Here is a 19,367-nt window from a genome sequence, read left to right as displayed (position 1 = left end):
TTGTATCTCCTTGAGAAGGAGGCAAGTAATGGAGTTCAACATGAGGAGTCACAGAAAATGAAGAAAGGGCAAAGCCCGGTCCCCTGATTGCATTTTTGTCTGGCCTGCTGCCCACCAAAGTCTTAACCCTTGATGTTCCATCAGAAGACAGTGCTTTTCCTTCTACAACTGGTCATCCATTGGAGCAAATACCTACTTTGACTTAAACTCTCATTAAGGGAAAAAAACGAGTCCTCATCCTTGCCTAAGAGAGGGCACGGGGATTGCAAGGAGAGGGGGTGGCGAGGGCTCAAGGGGCAGCATGGAAGCACTATCTTCCTGAGGGGGTGGTGGGGCTTCGCAGAGACTGAGAGGAGGGGACCCTAACCAACTGTCCCCACCAGCAGGCAGAACCCAGGGTCAGCCCTTGAGCCAAATGGACAACAATCAGCCACAAAAGACAGTTAATTCAGTCACCACTGGCCATATGGGACCCCACCACCTTCTCACACAAGGTCTTGGTCTGACTCCATCAAAACACTGTCCACAAGGCTAAGGCTGGGCTCACGAATGCCCAGTGGAGGGAGGAAGGAGGGGAAACTGCAGTCCAGAGAAGTTAATTGATTTGCCCAGTGATTGCAACTTAAAATAGCCCATTTCCAGGAAGCAGTCTCCATTAGTTCATCCTTTGTTTACTTCCGAGCATCACGAAGAGCCCCTTTTGTAAGCCCCATGGAAGCAATGTTCCCAGCCGCTGTCTCATTACAACTCCTCCTGCTACTTTTATTTCACGTTCACTCGAAAGCCCATCCATTGACCTATTTAGCCTCACAGTGGCCCTGCAGGAAGAGGCCAGTGAGCTTCTTCAGAGAAGATGATGGGGGGAAGGTGGAGGCACCCAGAGTTCTGACTCAGGCCCTCCATACTCAAGGATGTTTGTTGCATCTCAATATTCGATTCCCAATATCCCCACCCAGTTTAGGGTCTTGACCGCCCCACAGAGGTAACACTTCTGTCATCACCCCATAAGCCATCAATACCCTTGCTGGATGTCAGGCTTCAGACAGCAAGGACAGTTGCCTTTGCTCATTTCACATTCCCAGCAGCATTTCACGTTCCCAGCAGCATGTTCCCAGGTGCCCAGTTTGGATCCATCTCCAAGGAGAACAAGTCTTACCTGCCATCTCTGAAGAAGCCTGCCCTTGGGTCCTGCATGGGTCCGGCCCCTTGGCTCGGGGTGGGTGGCCATCTTTTCTCAGAACCCAGTGTGGTTTCCATAGTCTAGTGACTCTCAGCTGGACACGGCTCTGCAAGAAATTCCCTCTGTACCTGGGGAACAAGAAGCACATGCGGCATGAACACCGTGGAAAGCCTGTGCCCTGGAGTTCGTGGGCATGGAAATTCCAAACGGGATGCCCAGAGAGAAAAGTCCAGGTCCCCATGTGGAGTCTGGGAGAACACAAAGGGCATGAGGTCCAGGCAGCTCGTCAGCTCTCGGGAACCCCTCTTCCTTCCAGTCCTCATTCTCCTGCCAGGATGTGAGAATGACCACAGGGCACAACTCAGGGGGCTCTTGTGAGCATGAAACGAGACAGCACCTGGAAAATGCTTCCCACACCACCTAGCACACAGCAGGGCTTACTCAAGGTCAGTTGCTGTAATTAAACACTGAATTATAAGACCATGACTACTTATGTGACAGGCTGTCCAGTGGAACTTTATACAGTAATGAAAGCCTTCTATACTCTGCATTGACCAACATGGTAGCCACTAACCATAGGCATCTCTGTAGTGACTGAAATGTAGTTCATATGTCTGAGGAACTGAGCTTTCTGGTCAATTTCATTTTAATGGGTTTAAAAAGCCACAAGTGACTGCTGCTGCTGCTGCTGCTGCTGCTAAGTCACTTCAGTCGTGTCCGACTCTGTGTGACCCCATAGACTGCAGCCCACCAGGCTCCGCCATCCCTGGGATTCTCCAGGCAAGAACACTGGAGTGGGTTGTCATTTCCTTCTCCAATGCATGTAAGTGAAAAGTGAAAGTGAAGTCGCTCAGTCATATCCAACTCTTAGCAACCCCATGGACTGCAGCCCACGAGGCTCCTCCGTCCATGGGATTTCCCAGGCAAGAGTACTGGAGTGGGGTGCCACTGCCTTCTCTGACAAGTGACTAGTAGCTACCATTATTGGACTGGTTGGGTCCAAAGGGTCTCCACTGAAAAAACTGGGCAGCACAGACATTCCACATAGAGAAGCCCTTCCAGGTCATCAGGTCTAACCTCCAAAACAGAGCCTTCATATCCCAGGGGAGGGGGAGGTGTGTAACAAGGGCAGAGAAAGAAAATACTGAGCTTCTCAACATTGCTAACTATTAGAGAAAAGCAAATCAAAACTGCAATGAAGTACCACCTCACACCAGTCAGAACAGCCCTGATTAAAAAGTCTACAAATAACAAATGCTGGAGAGGATGTGGAGAAAAGGGAACCCTCCTGCACCGTTGGTGGAAATGTCTATTGGTGCAGCCACTATAGAAAACAGTGTGGAGATTCCATAAAAAAAACTAAAAATAGAGCTACTATAAGATCCAGCAATCCCATTCCTAGGCATATATCCAGATGAAACCATAATTTGAAGAGATACGTGCACCTCTGTGTTCTTAGCAGCATTATTCACAATACTCGAGACATGGAAACAACCTCAATATCTATCAACAGATTAAGGGGATAAAAAAAGATGTGGTGTGGGTTTATATATATAATGGAATACTGCTGCTGCTAAGTCGCTTCAGTCGTGTCCGATTCTGTGCGACCCCATGGACTGCTTCTCCATCCATGGGATTCTCCAGGCAAGAACACTGGAGTGGGTTGCCATTTCCTTCTCCAAATGGAATACTACTCAGCTGTAAAAAAAGAATAAAAGAATGCCATTGCAGGGACATAGATGAACCTAGGAAATATCATACTAAGTAAAGTAAGCCATAAAGAGAAAGACAAATACCATGTGATATCACTTACATGTAGAATCTAAAATATGACACAAATGGAAACTTACCTATGAAACAGATTCACAGACAGAGAGAAGAGATTTGCGGTTGCCAAGAGTTAGGGTGGGTGTGGGAGTCTGGAATTGGCAGATGCAAACGATTATAGGTAGGATGGATAAACAACAAGGTGGGACTGAAGAGCACGAGGAGCTATATTCAGTATCCTGTGATAAACCATACTGGAGAAGAATATAACAAACAATGTATACAGTTGTTGTTTAGTTGCTAAGTCGTGCCCAACTCCTTTTGCCACCCCATGGACTTAGCCTGCCAGGCTCCTCTGTTCATGGGATTTCCCAGACAAGAATACTAGTGTGGGTTTTGCCATCTCTTTCTCCAGAGGATCTTCCCCATGCACATATTGAACCCACATCTCCTGCATCGCAGGCAAATTTTTATTGCTGAGCTGCAAAGGCCTATGAATATAAACTGATTCAATTTGCTGTGCAGCAGCAATTAACACACCACTATAAATCAACACTACTTCAACAATTTTTTTTAAATACTGAGCTTCTGTTTACAGTTATTTTCACCTGGAGTTTCTTATATCTATTGTTGCATGCCCTTTATAATGTACATAATACTTTAGGGGAGTAGAACATATGTATGAAAGTGAAAGTGAAGTTGCTCAGTTGTGTCTGACTCTTTGCGACCCCATGGACTGTAGCCTATCAGGCTCCTCCGTCTATGGGATTTTCCAGGCAAGAGTGCTGGACGGATTGCCATTTCCTTCTCTGGTAAATAAACAGTTATGCATTCTTGCTGCTACTACTGTTAAGTCACTTCAGTAGTGTCCAACTCTGTGCGACCCCATAGACAGCAGCCCACCAGGCTCCTCTGTCCCTGGATTCTCCAGGCAAGAATACTGGAGTGGTTGCCATTTCCTTCTCCATGCATTTCTTGGGTGCAGGCTAAAAATGTTTTACCAGTAAGGAATGTGCAGCCAAAAGCAGACCAGCAAGCTAGTCTAGCACCCCCTAATGGCAGGTGAAGGAACTGAAAGACAGACCAAACACCTGTCATGTACCCTGACTCTCAACCCTGTAGCCAGTTGCTACCGGACTCTTGACTCAGGTTCCTGCACCATTTTGACCATTATTGGTGGTCAGCCCATTGAAAAGAAATCTGCACCACTTCTAGCTGCCTGGTCAAGCTACAAGGTCTCCCTTCCCAAGGCTCAGTTTACAAGAATTCTGTTCCCACCATGATGCTAAGAACCACCTGGTTGCAGAGGAAGGTAAGGCAACCTGCTTGGCGATTTTTCTTTCTCACTTGTCTGAGCTGTTGCCAACATCCAGCCGCAGTCCCCTCATCACCAGGGCCATTGGCAGAATTTTAAATAAGATCTGCAGAGTGCCGTATCCTCCTAGGCGCTGATTTTCACGGCAGCAACAAGGACAAAGTGACTTTTTCTTCATCTTATTCGTGTTTGGAAGAGGCTCCACTTGCAAGCACTCCTGCCTCCCTGGCCCTGGGCAGGAGCTGTCACTCCCCATGGGTGCCTGCCTGGTTCTTTGAAGCAGCCCGTCCCTGTTTGTCAAGACCTCAGGATCCTGAAAGTATGATCTGGCCCAGGTGAAGAGCCACAGGGCTGCTGTTCTGCTAATCATAAACCAGTCAGACCAGCCAGTGCTGCTGCAGGCCTGGGGGAGAGTGACTTCTAAGTACAGAGACAAAGGCAGGAAGGATGGTGCGGGGATGCGGGAACCTTCCTCACCTGTGTGCCGTGGGTCACCTTTGTCTCCAGTCAGCGGGTAATTGACACGAGCTCACAGATGTTAAGAATGACACAGTTTGAACTGCAGGGAGGCCTGCTTTTGGAAAACGGACAAAAGCGAAGAACTGCATTTGATGGAAATAACTAGGAGACTGCCAGGAGAGCTGCAGCCTCTGGACTCGGGTCTCACTGCAGTGGAATCTAGACCCTTTTGGCCCTGGCGGGGAGCCCAAGTGGACTTTGGCATTATCTTCAAAGCAAATTTTGTTTAATCGTGGGAAAGCTCAATTTCTTTCTCTCCTGGGTTCTCCAGAACATTGTTCGAGTGCCCCTCCTAGAGCAGCATCCCCCTGGGATGCACAGCCAGGATGGGGCAGGACTGCAAGCTCACCATCACTGTCCTGCGAGGCCCCTCATGCTCCAGCAGGTACCACGAGTGCCTCAGCTACTGCCTCCACCTTGGCTACTCGCCCATGTCAGCTGTTGGGGTGCCAGCTGCCAGGAATGCACTCTTACCACTTTCTCAAGAGGGTGGCCCTTGGCCAGTGGGAACCGACTTGCCTGGAAGGCCTGGAAGAGTGTGCACACCCCCAGGAAGGGCCCTGAGCCATTGTCACCGGGTGTGAGACCCCAGTCTTTTTGCTTCAGAGCAGGACAATCTCTGTGACACATGTCACACTCTAGAGCTCCTGTGGGGTCAAGCACGACTGGACATCCAACCCCACATCTCTTCTGAGTTCTTCCCTCGCCTGGCCTGCTTCCCTCACCCTTCACGAGCCTCCTGAGAACCCTCCCTAGGTGAACCACTTGTACCAACATCCCCATCTCAGGCCCTGCCTCTGGGGAGCCCAACCTCAGATGCAAGATTCCAGGGTCATCCCTGCTCCTCCTCCTCTGAATCCTGCCCACCTATTTCCCCCAGCGGCACTCAGGTGCATTTACCAAACCTCCTCAAATATGCATGTGCATGCTAAGTTGCTTTAGCCGTGTCCGGACTCTGTGACCCCATGGACTGCAGCACTCCAGGCTTCCCTGTCCTTTTGCTCAAACTCATGTCATTGAGTCGGCTATTTAAGGGCCAGATTTTAAATCCAACTCATACCTGACACACCCTCTGCTCTCTTGGTCTCTCTCTGTAGGTCTTCCTTTAAGAGCCAACATAACTTATGTAAGATTAGCACAGTATCTTCATTGATAGACCTCGTGAAAGACCAATCAGAAAGAAGCCTTCTTGCTCTGGGTCAGCATCAGCTGGGGCCCTGATGACCAGGGGACCAAGGCCACGAGTGCAATGGACATCAGCTTTTCTGGAGTCCACTGGGAGGCTCACAAAAGCAGGCCAGGTAGGGCTGTCATGTATCTCGATGCTGGTGGAAAGCCACTGAATACCCTGCCTGCTCCAACCCCACCCTGACCCCCACTCCCACCGCCCTTTCTATCAGGCAAGTCTTGGAAGGCAGATCCCAAGTGGCAGACTTGCAGGTTTGATATGTGCTGATCCCAGAAAAGGAATACGTGTCTGCCGCGTGACCCTCCCTTAATCCTACAAGGAGTAATAAAGCAAACAGAAACGGTGGGAAGGCATAGCAGATCCTCAGCGCCCTTACCACACAGGACCTGGAATCAGGGCTCTGGTGCCGTGGAGAGCATGACAGAGCCTCAGCACTAGTTCTCTGCCTACAGCTTACCTCAGAGTTATCTCATTGAATGAGGAGAGTATGTCATGACTAAGTGAGCAGACACACGGACTTCCGCTTTACAAGGAAAAACACCATCAATTAGGAGAATTCTGCCCTCAATGTTTTCTCCTGTGTTCTCCGCTTCCGTGATTAACGGGCATTTTAGGGTTTACAAAGCGCCCTTTGCCCACATAACCTCCAATCTCCTCCTTGTTCATCCCAATTCACTCAGGGCTTCACAATTCATTGTTCATTTGTCAGGAGCTTCCTAGAACCAGTCTCTGAGCGTTTCATGCTTCAGATAGCACTGTACACAGTTACAAATTAATCAATAAAATCCAATTCCATGGTCCAGTGCCTGCTCTGGGCACGGCTGAGACATTTTCTGTGGACGCTCAGAATCTCTATACCTCTACTAGTTAACATCAGGGCAATTAGGTGTCCAAGTATGAACTTTTTACATTTTCCGATTTCCACTCTGAAGACAGATCCTGTCTTTTCTAATCCCTCTCCCTTAACTCCTGTACTTTCATTAATGAAAACACCCATTTTCATTACATATTTTGAGATGGTAGCAGAGAGATGAGTGAAACAGAATAGAGGGCCCTGAAATAAATTCCAAGTATACACAGGAAGTTAAAATACAGCAAAAAAGTGAAAAAAGTGGATTAGACCAGGGGTCTATAAGCCTTTTATGTAAAGGTCCAGATAATAAATATTTTAGACTTTACAAGCCATATAAAGTCTCTACCACATATTTTTATGTGTGTATATATACTACACACACATATATTTATGGGCTTCCCAGGTGGCATTAGTGGTAAAGAATCTCCTTGCCAATGCAGGTTCAATCCCTGGGTCAGGAAGACCCACTGGAGGAGGGCATGGCAAACCATTCCAGTATTTTTGCCTTGAAAATTCCATGGACAAAGGAACTTCCTGGGCCCCCCATGGGGTCACAAAGAGTTGACACGATTGAAGCAACTTAACACATACATAAATACATATTTATATATATGTATATGAAAGTGAAAGTGAAGTTGCTCAGTCGTGTCTGACTCTTTGCAACCCCATGGACTTTAGCCTGCCAGGCTCCACCATCCACGGGATTTTCCAAGCAAGAGTACTGGAGTGCGTTGCCACTTCCTTCTCCAGGGGATCTTCCCGACCCAGGGGTTGAACCTGGGTCTCCCACATTGCAGGCAGACTCTTTACCGTCTGAGCCACAAAGGAAGCTCATATATGTATACATTTATATATTTTTATGCAAATATATGTGTATATATACATATATGCCTATATGCATTTTTCTAAATGTAGAAACCATACCTTCCTCACAAGGGTATAAAGAAACAAGTCAAGAGCTAAATTTGACCCAAGGTCCGTTGTTTTCTACGTAAATATAAAAATAAACCCTTCTTTTATGTTAATACAGATAGAGAAAGAACATGAGACTATCATTTTGTATCTGTGACCCTGGGAGACTGACAGTAAGGAAAAATTTCTTAGACAAGATCAGAAAATCATAACCATGAAGGAAAAGGGAGCTCCATCTGACTACATCAAAATATGCAACTTCTTGATGATCAGAGAAGTCTAAGTGTTAAGTGTTAGTCACTCAGTCGTTTCTAACTCTGCGACCCCACAGACTGTAGCCTGTCAGGCTCCTCTGTCCATGGAATTCTCCAGGCAAGAGTACTGGAGTGGGTTGCCACGCCCTCCTCCAGGAGATCTTCCCGACCCAGGGATCAAACCGGTGTTGCCTGTGTCTCCTGCGCTGCAAGCAGATTCTTCACTGCCTGAGCTACCACGGAAGCCAGAGAAGCATAAACAAGGTTAAAAAATAAGAAGCCCATTTCCACAGAACAGTGGGCTAAGCTACTCTGGTTGCCTACCTTCCTATTTACCCTGATACCGAAACCAACTAAAAATGCAGATTAAAATATGAAAATGTTTACAACTTATATTTAAATGTACTGGTGTTCTGATTAGAAGGTAAGATATATTTAAAAGTCAAAACCCAAGTGAAAATAGAAACCTAAATAAGTGAGAATGTTTTCATTTTGAGGGCATTTGCCAAACCACAGGAGCCTGTTGTTCCGTGTTCATGGTCTGGTGGGGCAGTGTGGGGCGCAGAATTCAAACCCAGAATCTACCCTGTGTGAGAGGTGGCCAGAAGACCCAACCTCTTGTCCTGCGTAAAGCTGAGACCTCAGAGGTTATATCCTCAATATCTCGGTGAATTCAGAATAATACACCCTACCCCCAACACCAGCCCAGAGAACTTTTTTTTTAATTCCAATCTTATCACTGAGTAAAGAGGGCAAAAGTGTCTCCTGTTAATTTTATAACACTGAGTCTATCTTCTCATGGGTTTGCAATCTGAATTCACATTACCCTGGGACATGGAAAAAACTACAAGTAAGAATTTTCTTTAAAGTAGTTGTCAATGGGTGCTCCCAGGTACCTAGCAGAAGCAAAACAAATTACTGGAGAAACCCACCACGAAGTTCCCAAAACCTCAGCTTACTGGCTTCCCTGGTGACTCAGCTGGTAAATAATCTGCCTGCCAATGCAGGAGACACAAGAGATGCGGGTTCAGTCTCTGGGTCAGGAAGATCCCCTGGAGGAGGACATAGCAACCTACTCCAGTATTCTTGCCTGGGAAACCCCCCCGGACAGAAGAGTTGGACATGACTGAGCCTGCATACACGCGATGTCAAACAAGGAAACAAATACCAGAAGCCCAGGGGATTCCTAATGGGATAATTTACAGTGACGTGCATCTGGAGACATCAAAGTAAAAGTATGAAACACCAAAGATTAAAGAAGATCTTTAAAAGTAGCCAGAGAAAAAAGACCTTCAAAAGACAGATGAGCAGATGAATCGCTGACTTCTCTCCATAAAACGGAAACTAAATGATGATGCAGTAGGAGCTTTGATGGATTAGGAGGAAATAAAAGTGAAATTAAGACTGGAGACACAGCAAAAATATTTTTCAACAACAAGGATGAAATAAATGCATTTTAAGACTCATAAAAAGTGAAATTTTTCTTCTCTAAAGGAAGTTCCCAGGAATATGCTTCAGACAGAAGAAAATAATCCCAGAATAAAGACTTGACATGCCAAAGGCAATGAAGAGGCAGGATGTTTACAATTTCGTGGGTAAATAGAAATGCATGGGCTTAAACATCAGATAACAGACTTGGGAAGTACCTGTAGTTATGTATGACAGGCAAAGGATATATGCAATTCTAGGATATATACACAATCCCACACATTCTGGGTCGGCAAAACATGAAAAGTCTGCTCCTGACAAACATTAGTAAGAATATGGGAGCGTGCAAACTCTCACATTGTCAAGTTGAAAGTGTGATTATCTTATAACCCAGTAATTCCACTTTAAGGTATATTTCTTAGAAAGCCTCTCACATTGTGTTTAAGGAGGCACACATAAGCATGTTCATGGCAAAGTTAACACATACACAAAAAACTGAAAACAATTTAAATGTCCATAAATAGGGGAATGGAAAATGCAATGTGTAATTCTCACGGGATAGAATACTCTATAGCAATTAAGATGAAGGAGTTTTATCTGAATGTATCAACATGGCTATATCTTCAAAAACACAATATGGAGTTTAAACATCAAACTGCAAGATGATAAATTCAATGTGATATATATATTAATATACACATATATTTTAAAGATACTAAACAATTTATATATTAGTGGATACATTGATTATAAGGTATGAACACATGGATGGAAATAGCACCAAACATATAAAGCTACATAATTATCTTTTTGTTCTATTTCCTTTATTTTATGTAATATTTAAATACTACATAAAGTAATATTTTATTTGTTTTATTTTTTTAAGGCTCTGAAGCAAATATGATAAAATGTTAACATCTGTTAATTCTGGATCAGCACTCATGAATCTGTTATAGATTTTCTAAACTTTTCTGTATTTTTCTTTATTTTTATTTTTCCAAAAAAAAGAGAAAAAGATGGGAATTCCTTGGCAGTCCAGTGGTGAGGACTCCACACTCACTGCCAAGGGCCCAGGTTCAATCTCTGGTCGGGGAGATGCTGTTGCTGCTGCTAAGTCGCTTCAGTCGTATACAACTCTGTGCGACCCCACAGATGGCAGCCCACCAGGCTCCCCCGTCCCTGGGATTCTCCAGGCAAGAATACTGGAGTGGGTTGCCATTTCCTTCTCCAGTGCATCCCGCAAACCATGCAGCACAGCAAAGAGAGAGAGAGAGAGAATATGCTGATACATGAGTTTCCAATACTCTGTGAGCTGAGACCCATAGGGGAATCTCTGCCACAGTATTTCATTTCCTGTAGAATATTAAAGACAAATGGAGTGAAAATGGGGGCATGAATTTTAAAATGGGCTTCTTTCTTAAGGAGAGAACACACAGGTTGATAGATAGATAGACAGCATAGATAGGTGGATGGATGGATAGATAGATAAATAGATAGACAAGGTAGACAGATGAATGGATGGACAGACAGATATCAATAGATAGATAGACAAGGTAGGTAGGTATATGGATGGATAGATATTGATAGATAGGTAGATATAGATATGCAAACATACATACATATGTGAGTGGGTAGATGGATATATAAATGGATACACACATCCTATAATATAGTCATTCACATCTAGGGGATAGATGGAGACAGAGCGTGTGGTAGGCAGATTAATACCCACTCACCCCTGCAGAGATGGCCCTATCCTAATCCCCAGAACCTGTGCATATGTTACCTTCCATGGCTAGAGAGACTTTGCGGACGTGATCGTGATGAACGTGTGTTCAACCAGTCTAGTTCAAGTGCTGGGAACAGAAAGCTATAAACGAGGCACCCCCAGCCTTGTGGCCCTCCTCACATCTCCTGGGACCCTGACTGAGGTCTGGAGATTTATGTGATTATTGTCACTTAGATGTAGTGTAGTGTGTAGCTTGATATGTGGGAGCAAAGCCACACACCAGTGCTCCTGGGCTGTGGTCAAGGTGATGTAGCATTGCTCTCCAAGCCCACTCTCTGGACCAGCATCCTCAGCATCACTGAGGAGCATGTTAGAAGTACAGACTCTCCAAAGATCTCTCTCAATAAATGTCATATTGCACTTGAAAATACGTGAAAGTGAAGTGAAATCACTCAGTCGTGTCCGACTCTTTGCGACCCCATGGACTATACAGTCTATAGATTTCTCCAGGCCAGAATACTGGAGTGGGTAGCCTATCCCAAAATATGTTTTGATATTGACCACTAACATAATTTAACAGTGATGAGAACAGACTCTATATGATTTCAATACTTTTAGATCATGAAATTTTTGTATCTGGTCTTATGTCCCTGGATATGTTCCAGTGTCCCCTACTTTACAGTCTATAGGAACTTGAATAGAATTTGTATGCTACTGTTATATGAAAATTGTATAGATCTCAATTATGTTGAATTGGTTCATAATGCTTTTCAGGTCTACTCTATCTTTCTACTTCTCTGTATATTTACTCTATTAATTTTTGAGAGTTTGGTATTGAAAATCGAACTAAAAATTTTATCTACTTAAAAAAATAATATATCATGAAACTATATGTAACTTTGTTCTGCATTTTCCAAGTCTCCTGTAAATGTGTTACATTTTCATAATTTAAAAAAAAATTTTAATAGAATTAGCATTGTAATTATCCTTCAATTAAAAACAAAGAAAAAATCAATTAAAAAAATTTAAAATAGAATTAGCAAAAATAAATAAATAAAAATTAAAAAAAAATACAGACTCTTGGATAGCACTCGGACCCACTGAATTTGACACAGCATCACAAAAAATCTACAGAAAACCCTATGCGACTTTCCTGTCTGTTATGGGCTGGGAACACCAGGGCAAGCTGCCGTTCCACACACAAGCACTGGAAGAAGGCTTGCTGGTTCAGATCTGGGTCCCTGCGGAGGCTGCCCAATCCCTCTGGGGGTCACAGTGTCCTCGTGAGAAAAATGGGGAGCCTGGCACACAGTAAACCCTCAGTGATGCCAGCTCTGGAAACGTGGTCCTGGCAGACATGTAAAACAAGGGCAGGGGACTCAAAATAGGGTTTGTCATCTCCAGCCACGGAGACTCTGAGTAGTTGTAGGCAAGCATTAGGGATTTGCGTGGCCTCCTGATGAGCACCTAGGTCTGGATCAAACACCTACAAGAGGAGGAGAAGGCCAAGCATTCCTGGAAGGAGACATCGTTGCGGGGGCGAGGTGTGGTGTGGAGGTGCAAGAGAGCCTCAGGGATCTGGGTTCAGAGTGTCAAATGGAGAATGGATGAGGACTGGGACCACAAGTCACACTGAGGGGGAAGGGAACAACCGTGGGAAAACGGGACAGAAAAACCTTGCCGCGGGTGCAGGGCAGCGTTGCTGTTTAGCAGCTGAGTCGTGGTGCTGATTAAAGAATTTGGTTTGTAACTTGCACACAGTGGGCAATGTGAAGGGTTTTGAGCAAAGAGGCAAGACAATCAGAATGACATGCTAAAAGAGGAGTGTTAAAATCCACCTGCCCCTACCCCCCGCCTCATTTGCAGTTGGGAGTTTACATATGCACTCAGATCACAGAGAAAAGTCTAGAAGGGCACACACCTCAATGTGATTGTCTCTGAATGGTGAGATCACTAAGATATTTTATTATCTTCTCCTTGTTCATGTGCATTTTCTAATTTTTCTGCAAAGGACATGCATCACTTGCATAATTAAAAAAGCAATAAAACCTGTAAATAATTAACACGCTCTCTCTTCAGGACTTACACTGGATGGATGTGTTTTCCACTCAGTTGTTTCAAATATTTGCTGGATGCCTGGCCTTAAAAAGGGCACCATTGAAAAACACAGAGCTAGTAGACTGATGGGGAAACATTTGAGTCTTACAACCATGAAACTCTAGACCCCAGTTCCTAAACAGGACTCTCTCTCTCTGTTTCTCTTTCTCGCTCTCTCTCCCTTTCTCTCTGGGCACAGAGATGCCTTTTGAATCCCTGGTGAAGTTTTCTTTGCAGGTTTATTGAAATTGCAGTTTGCAGTTACAGCGTCAGATGGGGAAGTGACAGAGGAGGCCACACGCCCTACCTTTTAGAGTGGGTGCTCAGATGTTTCCACCTGCTGCTCCCACGAGGCATCTTCGCTCTTCTACGAGACCGTCGTTTCTTCCACTCTGGCTCAGACACCCGGTCCCGGGACAGCATCCCTCGGGCTGTTGGGTCAGAGAGCTGAAAATACCAGTGATACTGGCGTCATATTGCTCACAGCCCTTGTGGTGGGAACAACACAGAGGGGTCTCCCACTGCAGACAGGACGCCTGCCCGGAGAAATCAGGCATCAAAATACTGCCTTGCTAACTGGTCTGTGCATTCCTGGGCAGAATCTTCTGGAACCTGCCTGGGCTGGATCCACAGAGGAAAGCCCTGACCTTTGGTGATACCATGGCTGTCTCCTTGCCCTCCTTCAGCAAAATCCACTCCCAGTAACTGATTGCCTTTTGGAGGAAGGAGGCTAACTTGGGTTTTAGATTCCGCCTTTCTCAGGCCCAACACAATCTTTCCTAATCCACCACTCTTGGGATGAAGACAGTACTACCAGGGAGAGCAGCCTGTAAGCTCTGCTTACAGGGACCCAGGCCCTGTTGTTCCACACGATTAAATTAGAACAGAGGCTACAGGACCCTCTTCAGTCACGCTGGCCCAAGACATCCCAGGGTGGGACAGGATCCTTGATGATACAATCCAGGTGCATGGGGTCCCTCTAATGGTGGGACTCTAAGCCTTTTTAATCACCAAGGATTAATCAACCCTCTAGAGCACTCAGCTCCTTAACCTTTCTGCCACTGCTCCCAGGAAACTCAGGAATCAGTCGAATCTGATTATAGCAACTATTTTTCTGGAATCCCTGGAATGATAATGCTCTCTTTTGAAGAGTTTTTTCCTGGTGTCTGTCTCTCAGTAAGGGTTTCTGATTTATAATTGTTGACTACCCAGGGAGCTCCCCTGAGCAGCATTTCATTTTTACTTTTTGCCTCTGCTACCAGGAAGCTCCTAGTCAAAGTTTATGTCCTGTTATGAAAAAGATCTCACCCAGAGTGGTAGGTACAGTTATACTTTCCTTTGAAACTTCTTTTTTTCATGATTTTCTTTCATTTTATTTTACTCTTGGGGCCTCTATTCACTCCCTTGGAAGTGGGCTGAGAAGACATTCTACAGGACAGCAGAGGCTATACCAGACGGCCTCACACTTTCTCTCCATTATCACAAGTCCTGCCTGCCAAACTTCCTCCCTCGGCTCCCAGGGCCCTGGGGCAAAGCTGGTATTACCTTCGACATCTGCATCTGCCCTCCATCTCCAGGGCGTATCCTGGTCCATGCTCCAGACACTGTTTTGCTCACCAGCCAGGCGTCCGGACCCTCACCCTGGAGGCCACCTCCAGGCAAATGTAAGCCCAGGTACACAGAAGCATCCTTCTCCTTCTGCTCCATTGGCAGGGGGAGGCTGCGGCTCAGGCAACACCACGTGAGCCGGGGCTCGGCCCTCAGCGATGGAAAAGAGCCCTGGACCCCGCAGCTCCTGGCAGGTTCTGCATTGGTGCGCAAGGCCAACTCAGGCCAGTGGGGGGCCATGCTGGCCGAGAGAGAGGAGCCAGCCTGGTGGGAGCAGCAGGCTAGAGACCCTGAAGAAGGGGCTTGAGTAGCACTCTCAGAAGGTGCCCCCAGCTCTCCAGTGGGTTCCCAGGAATTGAGGACACCCCCAGAGGGCCCGGCCCTCGCCACAGTGTTGCTCCTGGAGATTTCTTGGGTGTCATGGGTCCCACTCCTCCAGGATTCACACATTGAGGCAGGCAAGAAGGAGGCTGACCCCTTGAGGGCCCTGGCTATTGGTATACCAGCATTCAAGCCGCCCCTCTCCTCTCTCTGTAGCCCCTTTCTCTGGTCACATGACCTGGACCAGCTGGGGTATTTCCAGCAGCTGTCTTCTCCAGCTGGGGCCTGGCCTGAGATAGGACAGGGAGGCAGGAGGGCCCCCTGCCCTGACTCGGCAAAGGATGTCTGTACCTCAGGCCCCCTTCTCTTGCAGATAGAGTCCTGGCCTTGGTCCAGCTTCTGGGGGAGAGGTGACAGGGGGCGGGTGTCTCTCTGGGGAAACCTGAGGAGGTACTGGGGAGGAAAGACCATGTCCACCGAGTCAGTGAGGGTGTGAGGAGCCGGAGGGTGGGAGGCCAGTTGGGAGGGACACCCAGGGGGACGTGGTGGAGGCTCCGTGTCTTGAGGACCCTCCCACCTCAGGGCCCCAGATATGACACTCTCTGTGGAGTTGCCACTTCCAGGCAGCCCCCCTGGCTTTTCCCCAGGGTCAGTGTCCTGGTTCTGAGGTGGTGGTGAGGCAGTCTGCATGGGGCCACCAGGAATCTCTCCTCCTGCTCCCAGGAGCTCCTGGCAGCTTAGCTCCTCCACCTTCAGCTTCTTCCTCTCTGAGGGGAGCTTTTCCTCCAGGGCCTTGGGCTCTCCTGAGCTCCCACCAGGCCCTCTCGGGACCACATGGGCCTGCTGACAGGTTTCCTTGGTGCCCTCACCACCGCAGGTGCCACCTTCCAGCTTGGAGTCTGGCCTGGGAGCCTCTAGGTCACCCTCTTTGGGGGGACCAGATGCTGGGAACTGCTGACACTCCAGCTCCGGGCCCTCATGTGGAGGAAGCAGAGGGCTCTTGCTGTCCAAACAGAGGGCTTCTCCACTGCTGAGGGTTGGGGGTGAGACGGCCCTGTTAGAGCCCAGCTGGTCAGGGCCTCCTGTTCCAGCCACTGTCTCCCTCTGCTTATGTGGCTCAGTCACCAAGAGGCCTGCCAGGACTGGTGGACTTGCCCACGGCCCTGGCTTGGCCCCCACAACAGTGTCCCCACCACCTGAGGCCTCTTGCTGGAGAGGACGCTCCAGCGCTGCCCCACCGCCCACTGTCACCTCGGTAGCCTTCCTGCCTCCACGGTGACTGGCTTTCGCTCTCTGGTAGATGCTCTTGAACGTGTCCTTCCCATACACTTGCCACTTCTCCTGTGAGAACATCTTCAGTTTCCTCTGGCCGCGTTTCTTAGCAGCTGCCTGGCCCTTGCTGGCAGACCCCTCCTCAGCAGCTGGTCTCTTTCCCTCTGGGTCCTCCGCGGGGGCCAGGGCATCTGCGGTCAGGGGACACGGCAGGTCCTCCACCGCCGCCTGTCTGACTAGAGCCCGAGGGTGCCCGCCGGGGGCATCAGCTAGGCGGGCGGGGGTGGGCCTGGGGCTCAGAGGTTTCTGCTTCTGGGGCCAGGAGTCCTGGGGTTCCGGCGGCTCCGGCCACGTCCCGGTGCCCTCGACGAAGGGCAGTGAGTTGCTCCTGGTGACTGGCACGCAATCGGTGCCAGTGGAGAGCTGCGTGGGGACCGAGTGGAAGAAGAGGGGGCGTGCCCTGTCCGGGGGCGTGCAGGTGGAGCGCGCGGCACGCAGGGCGGCCGGCAGCCTCCCGGGTCCCGGCGGCCGCAGATCGAAGTGGAAGGAGTCCTTGTAGGTATAAGGCATGGGCAGGTCAATGCTACCCTGCTTGGACAGGACCGTCTTGCGGGGCCGCACGTGTGCCAGCTGGGGGTCGTCCACCACAGCCTGGTTGTGCGAGATGAGCCTGGCGATGCGTTCCTCCAGCCGCCTCTTCTCCAGCTCCAGACCAGCCACCCGCTCCGCGCGCCCGGGCCCGGGGCCGCCCTCGCCCTCGGACTCGGCGCTGTGCTCCGACAGGCTGTGCAGGGGGCTGCCGGCGGCCGGCGGCTGCTCCGCGCTGTCCGAACGGGACAGGTAGCCCGAGTCGGTGCTCTCGCACTTCCGCAGCCGGCCCTCCGAGGGCTTGGAGTCTCCAGGCTTCTCCACCTGCTGTTGCTGCAGCGCTGAGCTCGGCCTACTGGCCGTCGGGGACCGAGGCTCTGGCAGCTTCCACCTCGACTGCGGGCTGGCCAGCGGGAGCCCGGGAGCAGAGTCTACAGGGGCCTCCTTGATATCAAACGTGGACCCCCGACAGGGAACAGCGTCCAACTTCCGATCCAGGTTCTTGGCAACCAGGGACACATGCACGGTGGGCACTGGGCAGTGCCCAGCGGCGTGGGTGCCGGGAGAAAGGGGTCTTTGTGATAGCGCCCGGTCGGCCCCCGTGGGCTCAGCAGCCTTTTCACCTTCCTCTAGGAGGCTGCTCCCTCCACCGTCAGACTCCGAAGAGAGTCTGGAGTTGTTGAGGTGTGTCTGGGTCCGTCTGTGCTTATATAAGTTGCTCTGGGTCTTAAAGGCAATGCCGCAGGTGGCGCAGGGGAAGGGCCGCTCCCCTGTGTGGGACCGAATGTGCTTCTCCAGAACGCTGGGCTTCAGGCAGTCCCGGCCGCAGTGTGGGCACAGGTACCTGCCAGCGTTGCGCACCTTGCCTGGGCTGCCCAGAGCGGGCCCCAGGCCCGGTGACAGGATGGGCAGAGCACCCACGATGTTCACTGTGAGCCCCGGGGCCACCGGCTTCCCTGCTCGGGTGGGACCAAGCCCTTCAGGCTGCAGCAGGGGGCCGAGAACGAAGGGCAGGCTGCCCCCGTCCAGACTGCCTGTCACGAGGGGAGCACGTGGCTGGAGCCCTCCCGGAGGCACTGTGTGGTACAGCGGGATGGGCAGGGCCTTCAGGAACACGGTGGGGGCCAGGCCCTGCTCCCGAGACAGGATGACGGGGCCCAGGGTCAAGTGAGGCGATGCCTGCCCACCCGGGGCCCCTGGGGGGCCAGAAGCAGGTGCCGGCTGGTCCCTGGCAGGCGAGGTAGGACAGGCGAGTTCTGGCACATCCATCCCACATCATCTGGGTGGCCTGGGGTGCTGGGAAACCTGTGAGCAACAACCGGACTTTACTGTGGGTACCTCTCTTCTCTCGCTGTACAGTACACACTTGCCTGCCCCCACTGAGCATTTCATCACCTCTACTGAAGCCACAACAATTCCCCCCCACCCCGCAAAAAAATGCCCTTATGCTCTTGTAAAAAACAGGGGGGAAACTGAAGCTCGGCAAGTGGAAGTGACTTGTCGTGAAGCTGAAACATGATAGAGCAGGGTTCAGACCCAGGTCTGTCTGAATCCTGTCTTTTATTTAATTTTCCAAAGAGAACTCTTGATTCTTGCCCTGCACACAGGTACATGGTGGGCTTGTCAGTGACATCCCCCTACCCAGCACAGTGCCCTGTGCAGAGGGGACACTCAGAACATGTGCTGACTTCGTGACAAAAGAAAGTCGTGCAGCTCATTAAGGGCCTCAAAGTCCACAGTGACCCCATGCCTTGGGGCAAGTCCCTTTCTTCATTTGGGCCTCGGTTTTTAGATCTGTAGAGTGGGCAGAGAATCAGCATCTTCCACTCTGGAGTGCTGAGTTTCTGCTGTTGGATAAGGACAACAGGGAAGAAAACTGATCTGAAGGGATGCTTACTAGACTGAACAAATGAAAATACAAAACTCCCAGTTAAATTTGAATTTCAGAAAACAATTCATAATTCTTTAGCATGTATCTATGTCTCAATTCTTGCATTGGTCTTGCTTACACTAGAAAATTATGCATTATTTGTGTGTGTGTGCATGCTCAGTCATGTCTGACTCTTTGCTATCCCATGGATTATAGCGCACCAGGCTCCTCTGTCCATAGAATTCTTCAGGTGAGAATATTGGAGTGGGTAGCCATTTCCTTCTCCAGGGGATCTTCCCGACCCAGGGATCAAACCTAAGTCTCCTGCTTGCAGGCAGATTCTTTACCATCTGAGCCACCAGGGAAGTCCAAATGTGCCCACAATTAAAAGTTAAATTATATAAATCTGCAATTCAATAAAGCATGTTAAAAGCAAAGTTACTACAACTGGATATTCACATGCAA

The 19,367-nt window shown here is 48.9% G+C and overlaps 1 protein-coding gene across 1 annotated transcript in view; it reads right to left on the bottom strand.

Moving 5' to 3' along the window:
• The window catches only part of ZNF831 (zinc finger protein 831), a 74,021-nt gene extending 55,690 nt beyond the window's left edge, over nt 1-18,331 (bottom strand). The window contains exons 1-3 of the mRNA XM_027559044.1: nt 14,789-18,331; nt 13,551-13,690; nt 1,157-1,308 (exon numbers count right to left, since the gene is read on the bottom strand). Of these exons, the coding sequence (XP_027414845.1) occupies nt 1,157-1,308; nt 13,551-13,690; nt 14,789-18,301 (3,805 nt within the window). The 5' untranslated portion in view covers nt 18,302-18,331. The remainder of the gene's footprint in view (nt 1-1,156; nt 1,309-13,550; nt 13,691-14,788) is intronic.
• Nucleotides 18,332-19,367: the final 1,036 nt, after the last annotated feature.

This window comes from Bos indicus x Bos taurus, chromosome 13 (assembly GCF_003369695.1).
Source record: "Bos indicus x Bos taurus breed Angus x Brahman F1 hybrid chromosome 13, Bos_hybrid_MaternalHap_v2.0, whole genome shotgun sequence".
NCBI classification, from domain to species: Eukaryota; Metazoa; Chordata; class Mammalia; order Artiodactyla; family Bovidae; genus Bos; species Bos indicus x Bos taurus.
This window is presented reverse-complemented; position numbering and strand designations above follow the sequence as displayed.